This window comes from Penaeus vannamei, chromosome 3 (assembly GCF_042767895.1).
Source record: "Penaeus vannamei isolate JL-2024 chromosome 3, ASM4276789v1, whole genome shotgun sequence".
NCBI classification, from domain to species: Eukaryota; Metazoa; Arthropoda; class Malacostraca; order Decapoda; family Penaeidae; genus Penaeus; species Penaeus vannamei.
This window is the reverse complement of record NC_091551.1, coordinates 2,633,681-2,643,680: the sequence shown is the minus strand read 5'-3', so window position 1 is coordinate 2,643,680 and position 10,000 is coordinate 2,633,681. Positions and strand designations below refer to the sequence as shown.

The window sequence follows — 10,000 nt, the reverse complement described above, 5'->3', positions numbered from 1 at the left end:
AAAAAAAAGAAACGCGAGGGTGAACTATTATAATTTCCCTATTTCCCCAAGAATTCGCTTTAACCTACCTACAACCGCCACCCTTTCTCTCTCTCTCACAGGCCGATCTGTACGCTGGAGCGCTCTTTATCCAGACAGCCCTGGATAAAGGAGACTCTACCGAATGGCTCTACCTCAGTATCCTTATCCTCCTGGCCATCGCTGCGCTGTTCACTATTACCGGAGGTCTAACGGCTGTTATTTGGACCGACTTCGTACAGACTATCTTGATGCTCATTGGCGCCTTCATACTGATGGGAATGTGTAAGTATTTCTTGGACGAGTGGTGTGAGTATGTGTGTGTGAGTGAGGGAGTTGGTATGAGTGACTGAGGGTGTGTGAGAGTTGGTGTGAGTGAGGTAGTTGGTATGAGTGAGTGAGGGTGGGTGGGTGTATGTTTGGGTGTGGGAGTGAGTGAGGGAGTTGGTATGAGTGAGTGAGGTTGTGAGGGAGTTAGTATGAGGGAATGGATGAGTAAGGGAATGAGTGGGTGTGTTTGTGTGTGTGTGTGTGTGTGTGTGTGTGTGTGTGTGTGTGTGTGTGTACGTGTGTGCATGTCGTGTCGTATGCACATGCATCAGCAAATCATATAATACATTATTTTCCTAATATTGCTACATCAAGTGGAGAACTAGGAAGTAAAATACTTGTTTTCTTGTGTGCAATCTGGGGACTTGAGACTTAGGCGATAAAATATAAGGAAATTGCATAATCTCAGCCTTATCAAACCAAGATGAAAATATAAGATTGCCGTGTTTTATCGGTGCAATTCAAGCTGTTTCTGTGTGCACTTCCTGAATCTGCTTGTATACAAGCGCGCGCGCACACACACACGCACACAAACATGCATATTCAAATATCCATTAATTTATCTATCTACCTATCTATCTATCTATACACAAACGCACGCACGCACACACACACACACACACACACACACACACACACACACACACACACACACACACACACACACACACACACACACACACACACACACACACACACACACACACACGCACCACAAACAAATAAACAACCAAACACAGACAAACCCATTCATAACGGCGTGAGCGTAGCCAATGACCCAACCTAATTTGAATCAAGATGGCGGTTACGTTAGACTCTGGGTGTGTGCGTGTGCGTGTGTGTGTTTGTTTGTGTGTGTATTTTGTTTTTGCGTATGTGTGTTTGTTTGTGTAGTTATGTGTATGTTTTTGTTTGTGTAGGTATGTGTATGTGTGTTTGTTTGTGTAGTTATGTGTATGTTTTTGTTTGTGTAGGTATGTGTATGTGTGTTTGTTTGTGTAGATATGTGTATGTGTGTTTGTTTTTGAGTGTGTATATATACTGTATATGTGTATGTGTGTGTATGCGTGCGTGTGTGTGTGCGTATGCGCGTGCATGCGTGTATATAGTGTGTGCATGAGTGCGTGTACATGTATGCGTGTAATATAAATCTTTATGAATATACATATATACACACAATGAATCCGTTTATATAACTATTTATTTCATACAAATATATGTTTATTGCAATACGATATAATCAGTAGATTTTATTGCAACACGAATGTGAATGATCCAAAAATAAATAACTAAATGCACAAAATATGCAAAGTCACTTTGAAATAACGAACTCTTTGTCAAACGGTTAATTTTCCTTGTTCAAAAAATGAATGGAAGAATTAAATGTTTTTTCTCGTGCAGTGTTATCGTCCCTGATAAACCTGACAAGCTATATAAAAAGATAAATAATAATATAAGAATATCAGATAAGTTAAGAGCACAAAAGAAAGAAGAATAAAGGTATATATTAGATAATTGTTGATAAGGTTCAGAATTTCCAAGCCTTATGTAACACGTATTTGCTAAGTATTTCAATCACTAGCGGCTTCCATGGCAATTCTTTTTATGTCTATGAGATGGGGTCACTGTGTTGTATATTAATAAAAAAACAAACAAAAAACTTCAGGTTACTTAACTTGAATTTAATTTTTACAGTTAAGCTATAAATTATTCCGTAATTTAAGTTATATATGCAATGTGTATTATATATATATGTGTGTGTACAAATAATTTAACAGATTATATGTTTATTTTTAAAGATTAAAGAAAACACTCAAACATAAACTAAATGGAATATACTAATATCTAATTCATAATTAATAAGCATAAATATATTTCGATTAGGTTTGGTTAAATAGTTCCTATTTTTTTTATCAATATCTTTAACCCATAAAATTGTTCCCGCGTTCTCTATAAAAAAAGTCTGACCAGGATCTTTAACCCATAAAAAATATCCCCGAACAACAAATAAACAAATAAACACACATACACCTCTATATAAATCAAATAACACACTCCTCACACGAATGGAAAAGGAATGTGTATATATATAGATAATAAACTTGATAAACTAAACTAATCTCTAAAACCCCCCTCCCCCCTTCCCCTTACCCCCCCCAAAAAAAAAAAAAAAAAAAAAAAAAAAAAAAAACAGCTTTCCACGCGGTCGGCGGTTACAACGCTCTAGTTACCGACTACTTCCACGCGATCCCGACCAACACGGTGTACACGGCCGACAACCTGACGAACTGCGGCGAGCCCCCTGACTATGCCATGGACTTGTTCCGGTCTATTGTACCCGGGGAGTCGGATCTGCCCTGGACGGGTATGCTCTTCGGGGTGACCATCTCGGGTATCTGGTACTGGTGCACGGATCAGGTGGTGTGTCGTTCCGGCATTTGGGTTTATTTTTCTTTTTGTTTTTTTCTTTTTCTTGTATTTCTCTCTTTTTTTTTCTTTTTTTCTTTTTCTTTTATTTCTCTTGTTTTTTGTTTTTTTTTTTTTTGGATTTGTTCCTCTTTTTTATTTTTTTTTTTTTCTTGGTTTTGGGATTTTCTCTTGTTTTTTTCTATCTTTTTTTTATTTGTATTTTGTTGTGTTTTTTTTCTTGCGCTGTTTTTTCGTTTTTTTTTATTATGGGGTAGGGGGGGTGAGCGTGGTGGGAGGAAGAGGAAGAGGAGGGGGGAAAGGGGAAGGGTGAGAAGGAGAAAAATGAGAAGGAGAAGGAGATTAAGGAAGAAGGGAGGAGGAAGAGAAGGAACAGGAGGAAAAAAAGAGGAGAAGGAGAGAAAGAAAGAGGAAAAGGTAGAGGAAGAGGAGGATGGGAGGGAAACGAAGGAGCAGGAGGAATAGCAGCAGCAGAAGGAGGAAGGGAAAGAAAAGGGGCAGGAGGAGAAAAGGGAGGAAGAGGAGGAGAAAAGGGAGGAAGAGAAGGAGAAAAAAAGGAGGTGGAGAAGGAGAAAAAAAGGAGGTGGGGAAGGAGAAAAAAAGGAGGTGGAGTAGGAGAAAAAGGAGGAAGAGGAGGAAAAATGAGAAGAAGGAGAAAAAAAGAAGGAGGAGGAGGAGGAGGAAAAAATGGAAGTGGAGGAGAAAAAAGGAGGTGGAGGAAGAGAAAGAGAAAGGAGGAGGAGGAAGAGGAAGAGATGAAGGAATGTGTAACCCTTTCTTGTGGGAATTCTTTTCGGGCTTATGTGTGGGAAGGATTTACATGTGGGAGGAGCGTGCGTCTGTGTGCGTCTGTGTGCGTTTGTGTGTTCGTGTGTATTCGCATTGGGTGGGTGTGGGTGACGATGTTCATGTCTGTATGTGTATTTTCTTTGGGGGATGTGATAGTGTTTGTGTGTGTGGATGGGTGTGCGTCTGTGTGCGTTTGTGTGTATTCGCATTGGGTGGTTGTGTGTGACGATGTCCATGTGTGTATGTGCATTTTCTTTGGGGTATGTGATAGTGTTTGCGTGTGTGTGTGTGTGTGTCTTTGTCTATGTGTGTATGTGTATTCGAATGTGTGGGCGTGTGTGACGATGTCCATGTGTGTATGTGCATTTTCTTTGGGGGATGTGATAGTGTTTGTGTGTGTGTGTGTGTCTTTGTCTATGTGTGTATGTGTATTCGAATGTGTGGGCGTGTGTGACGATGTCTACGTGTGTGTATGTATTTGCTTTGGGAGGTTGGGATGGTGTCTGTCTGTATGTGTATATGGTTGAGGGGATGTGAAGGTATGTATGTGTGTATGTGTATTCGCGTTGGTGGTGGTGGGGGGGGGTAGGGGAGTGATGTTTTTTTTTTTTTTTTGTAACTAGAAAAAAAACGTATGTATTTATTTTTCTTGAGTGTCCCCCTTCTGATTTCCCATTTTCTGTTTTTTTTTTATGCTTTTGCTTATTTTTTTTCCCAAATGTTCGTTTTCCTTTCTTGCTATTGTGTGGTTTTTATTTTTTTCTCTTCATTTTCTTCTTTTCTCTCGATCATCGCGTTTATCTTTTCCTCCATTGATTATCATTAATTCATTTAATTTATTGATCGTTTATCAACATTTATTCATAATTTCTTTTATCTTTCATTCACCATCTATCGCCGGTAGTTTATTCCTTCTTTCATCATGCATTAATCTATCATATATCACCATTTATTACTTTTACACCATTCATTCTTTCACCATCTATCGCCCTCTATTCATTACTTTTTCATTCTTCCATATTCATCCATTCATCTTTTTCAGGAAGAGAGAAAACATAAACAACGACAATACCTTTAATTCCGTTTCCCTCTGCATGCTTTCGTAAACTGTGAAATGTCCAAAACAAATGCTATTTGTTGCTTTAAAAAAACAGGATTTGAATAACTCTTATAAAAAAAGATAATCTGTGATCGCTGTCCTTTTTATATATATATAATTGTCCTGTTTTTTTCATGTACTGCTTTTTGTTTGTTTGTGCTTTTTGCTTAAATAAAGACATTCGCTTCATGAGCCCGAGCGGGATACGTAGGTAAGGAAAACCCCCATGCTCTTTAAGGGCAGACTGCGGTAACTCTTCCTTTCCCCCCCAAATCTCTCCGCTACGTAGCCTTCAGCGCCGTCGGGGGCTACAACCGCCTGGTGGTAGACTACTTCGAGGCTGTCCCCACCCGCCTGACCTATGACGCCAACAACCTCACGTGCCCCAACGGTCTCCCGCCCTCGGATGCCCTGCACCTCCTGCGGGATCCGGTGAACTCTGACCTCCCTTGGACCGGGGTCATATTCGGTCTCTCCGTTGGCTCCATTTGGTATTGGTGCACCGACCAGGTATTCCTGGGGGAGAGGGAGGAGGAGAAGGAGAAAATAATGGGAGAAGGAGAAAAAGGAGAGGGAGAAGGAGAAAGAAAGGGAGGGAGAGAAGGAGAGGGAAAAGGAGGGAGAGGAAGAGAGGAAGTAGGAGGGAGAAGGAGAGGGAAAAGGAGGGAGAGAAAGAGAGGCAGTAGGAGGGAGAAGGAGAGGGAAAGGGAGGGAGGTAACGAGAGGGAAAAAGAGGGAGAGAAGGAGAAGGAAAGGGAGGGAGAGAAGGAGAGGGAAAAGAAGGGAGAGGAAGAGAGGAAGTAGGAGGGAGAAGGAGAGAGAAAGAGAGGAACTAGGAGGGAGAGAAGGAGATGAAGAAGGAGGGAGAGAAGGAGATGAAGAAGGAGGGAGAGAAGGAGATGAAGAAGGAGGGAGAGAAGGAGATGAAGAAAGAGGGAGAGAAGGAGATGAAGAAGGAGGGAGAGAAGGAGAGGGAGGATGGAAAGGGGAGAGAAAGGGAGAAGAAGGAGAGTGAGAGGGAGAAGGAGAAGAAGGAAGGGGTAAACGGGAAAGGAGAGGGAAATGGAGAAGAAGTAGGGGTGAAATCGAGAGAAGGAGAGGAAGTAGGAAGTGAAAAGATTGGAGATGGAACAGAAAGGGAGAGAGAGAAGCAGGGAATGAAAGAGAGGAGAGAGAGAGGCAAAAGTAGGGGTAAAAAAGGAGAATAGAGAAGCAGTGAGAGAGAAATAGGAAGGAAAGTGGTGAACTAAGAGAAAGAGAAAGGGAAACAGGTGAGAGAAAAGGATAATTGAAGAGAGAAAGAGCGGTTATAAGAAAAAGAACGGAAATAGGGAAAGAGAAGGGAGTGAGAGAGAGAGAAGAGAAAAGGGGAAAGAGGAGGAAAAAGTTAAAATAGGAGAGAAAAGAGGTAAGAGGACGTGGAAAAAGGGTGGAATAAGCAGTGGTGATACATACATACATACATACATATATATATATATATATATATATATATATGTATGTATATATATATATATATATTTATATTTATATATATAAATACATAAATATATATATATATATATATATATATATATATATATATATATATATATGTGTGTGTGTGTGTGTGTGTGTGTGTGTGTGTGTGTGTGTGTGTGTGTGTGTGTGTGCGCGTGTGCGTGTGCGTGTCAATGGAGATAAACATTCAGAGAGAAAGAGAGAGAGAAAAAAAATTGATAGATAGGTATATAGATAGGTAGATAGTAACAGAGTTTCAGATGAAGACGAAAGAGAGAGAGAGAGAGAGTAGATAAGTAGGCATGTAGATAGACATATAGAGAAAGATATAGATGGATCGAGAGAGAGAGAGAGCGACAGAGAGAGAGAGAGAGAAAGAGATAGATGGATCGAGAGAGAAAGGGAGAGAGAGAGAGAGAGAGAGAGAGAGAAAGAGAGAGAGAGAGAGAGAGAGAGAGAGAGAGAGAGAGAGAGAGAGAGAGAGAGAGAGAGAGAGAGAGAGAGAGAGAGAGAGAGAGAGCGGGGTGGGATAGGGATAGGAAAAAAATATTGAGGAGTGATATGGGTAAGTGGAAAAAGGTAATTACGAATTCTAATTTTATTTGATTTCCTTTATTCTTTATCTTTATGCTTCAACCTCTGCTTCCTCTACGAAATTTCTGCTTTCAAACCTGTCTGCTTGGGAATCCGCATTCTTCGTGTGTTTCCTGGTCTTAAACTGTATACGCACACATAAACATAAACACACACATACAAACACCCACACGCAAACGCACACGCACACACACACGCACACGCACACGCACACGCACACGCACACGCACACGCACGCACACACACGCACACACACACGCGCGCGCGCGCATACATACACATAGACTAGAAGCAAATCATTATATAAAAATCGATACATGAATATATGAATATGAAATAAACCCAAAACAAAATACATTCACAAGTGAAAAAAATCAAAATTAAATTAAATCAAGGCTAAAGACAAAACATAATGATTATTATGATAACAACAGTCGTTATGATAAAATCGATAAAAATATTAATGATAATAAAAATAATAATAATAACCCCGCGTTCTCTCTTCACAGGTGATCGTGCAGAGAACTCTCTCCAGCAGGAACATGATTCACGCCAAGGCAGGTTGTGTCCTTGCCGCCGCCTTGAAATTCCTCCCTATGTTCCTCTTGGTATTCCCGGGAATGGCGGCTAGGATCCTCTTCACAGACCGCGTGGCTTGCGTTGTGCCCGAGGAGTGTAAAGCTGCCTGTGGAAGTACATCCGGTTGTACGAATATCGCTTACATTGAGTTGGTGCTTCGACTCCTTCCGACGGGTGAGTTTCGAAGCGTTTCGGAGCTTCGGAGTCTTCGTTACTTTTTTTTAAATTATCCCTTATTTTCTTTTCTTTTCTTTGTTATATATATATTTTTTCTTTTTATCTGTGTGGTAAAAAAATGTCTAGATTTATAATTCCGTCAGCAGTTTTTTTTGTAACGTTTTTTTTTTCTTTCTTGAGAATACGAAGAAACACTTTACGACTCCCTAGAAATAGCATCTCGGTAGGATCACTGTCGTCTCACAAATAATCCCTCGTCTATTCATAAATAGAGTAAATAATATCAGTTTTGCAAACAAAAAGGACCACTCTAAAAAAAATAATCCCAAAAAATCAGACGCAAGATCCACCTTATGGAAACGCATCCTAAAGTAAACATGACAAACAACATGGCAAATCTCCCCCTCTCCCTCCTCCTTCTCCTTCTCTTCCTTCTCCTCCTTCTCTTCCTCATTCTTCATTTTCTTCTTCTCCCCCTCTCCCTCCTCCTTCTCCTTCTCTTCCTTCCTCTTTTTCTTCTTCTCCTCATCCTCCTTCTCTCCTGCTCCCCTCCGCCTCCTCCTCCTCCTCCTCCCCCTCCTCCTCCTCCTACCCCCCCTCCTACTCCTCCCCCTCAAACCCCCCTCCTCCTCCTACCCCCCCTCCTACCCCCCTCCTCCTCCTCCTCCTCCTCCTCCTTCTTCTTCCTCCTCGCCTCTCTCTCCTCCTGGACGCCATCTCATGCTCCCCCTCCCTTAGGTCTCTGCGGCCTGATGCTGGCTGTGATGATGGCCGCCCTCATGTCCTCCCTCACCTCCATCTTCAACTCGGCGTCGACCATCTTCACCATCGACATCTGGACGAGGATTCGACGAGGAGCCACAGACGTCGAACTCCTCATCGTCGGCAGGGCCTTCGTCCTCGTCCTCGTCGTCATCTCCGTCATTTGGATCCCCGTTATCCAGTGAGTTTCGGGAGGGTGAGGGAAGGGAAGGAAGGGAAGGAGGAGAGAAGGGAGGAGGGGAGGAAGGGAGGGTGAGAGAGGGTGATAGGGAGAAGGAGGGGAGGAAGGGTGATAGGGAGAAGGAGGGAAGAGAGGAAGGAAGGAAGGGAGGGTGATAGGGAGAAGGAGGGAAAGGGAGGGTGAGAGGGAGAAGGAGGGAAGGGAGGAGGGGATGAAGGGAAGGGAGGGTGGTAGGGAGAAGGAGGGTGGTAGGAAGAAGGAGGGAAGGAAGGAGGGGATGAAAGGAGGGTGATAGGGAGAAGGAGGGAAGGGAGGGTGAGAGAGGGAAGGGAGGAGGGGAGGAAGGGAGGGTGATAGGGAGAAGGAAGGAAGGGAGGTTGAGAGAGGGAAGGGAGGAGGGGAGGAAGGGAGGGTGAGAGAGGGGAGCAAGGAGGGAAAGGAGGAGGGGAGGAAGGGAGGGTGATAGGGAGAAGGAGGGAAGGGAGGGGAGGAAGGGAGGGTAAGAGAGGGGAGCAAGGAGGGAGGGAAGGGAGGGAGAGTGAGAGAAGGACACGGAGGCAGGAAGAGAGAGAGAGAGAGAGAGAGAGAGAGAGAGAGAGAGAGAGAGAGAGAGAGAGAGAGAGAGAGAGAGAGAGAGAGAGAGAGAGAGAGCAACAAAAACAAACAAAACCCCAACCCACTAACCCCCTCAAAAATAATTAAATAGATAAATAAATAATAATAAAAAATAAACAACAACAAAATAACAACAGCACAGAACTCCCCCCCCCCTTGCCCCTCCCATTTACTCACCCCCCCCTAACCTGAGCAATACCCCTAACCTTCCTCTTTTCTCTTTCCCACACCAGGGGCTCAGCAAATTCACAGCTGTTCGTTTACATCCAGAGTATTTCCTCTTTCTTGTCTCCTCCGATCTGCGCTGTCTATCTCCTCGCCATCTTCTGGGCCAGAACCACGGAACCGGTACGTATTAATTAGTATTAGCGTTGTTATGATGATGAGAGTGGATAATAAAGATGATAATGATATCAACAATAACAGCGGTGATGATGATGGTGATTACTATTATTATTATTATTCCTGTTGTTGTTTTAATGTTGTTATTAATGTCATTTTTATCATCATTAATGTTTTGACTTTTTACATTGCTGATACTTCCAATGTTCGCTCAAACTGCGGATTTCGCTCAACTTTGAAAATATATAAAAAACAGCATAGTTATCCCGACGATCTGCGCGTTTTCTTTGGTGTACGATAGGGATGATAACGAACATAATGATAAAACTCAAAGGAAAATAATTATATACATGATTATCAACGTAATTATTATCATCATCCTCATTATCATGAACATCACCATCATCATCACAATCAATTCCAGGCCACCACTTTACCATCACGTCACCACCAGAGGAAAAGAAAAAACTACAAATGTAAATAAACGAATTTGATATTTACAGGGAGCGTTCTGGGGCCTCATGATCGGCTTGGTCATAGGACTCATTCGGTTCATCATGGAATACGCGTTCGTCATCCCACCATGC

At 42.3% G+C, this 10,000-nt stretch overlaps 1 protein-coding gene across 2 annotated transcripts in view; it reads left to right on the top strand.

The window, feature by feature from the left end:
* LOC113828571 (sodium/mannose cotransporter SLC5A10) overlaps positions 1-10,000 on the top strand; it is a gene marked incomplete at its 3' end in the record, with an annotated part of 18,739 nt that extends 8,739 nt beyond the window's left edge. Inside the window, 6 exon segments of one of the 2 annotated variants that reach the window (XM_070140064.1) lie at positions 102-303; positions 2,543-2,766; positions 7,267-7,510; positions 8,252-8,456; positions 9,305-9,419; positions 9,917-10,000. In XM_070140064.1, coding sequence (XP_069996165.1) covers positions 102-303; positions 2,543-2,766; positions 7,267-7,510; positions 8,252-8,456; positions 9,305-9,419; positions 9,917-10,000 — 1,074 coding nt within the window. 2 annotated transcript variants of the gene reach the window in all.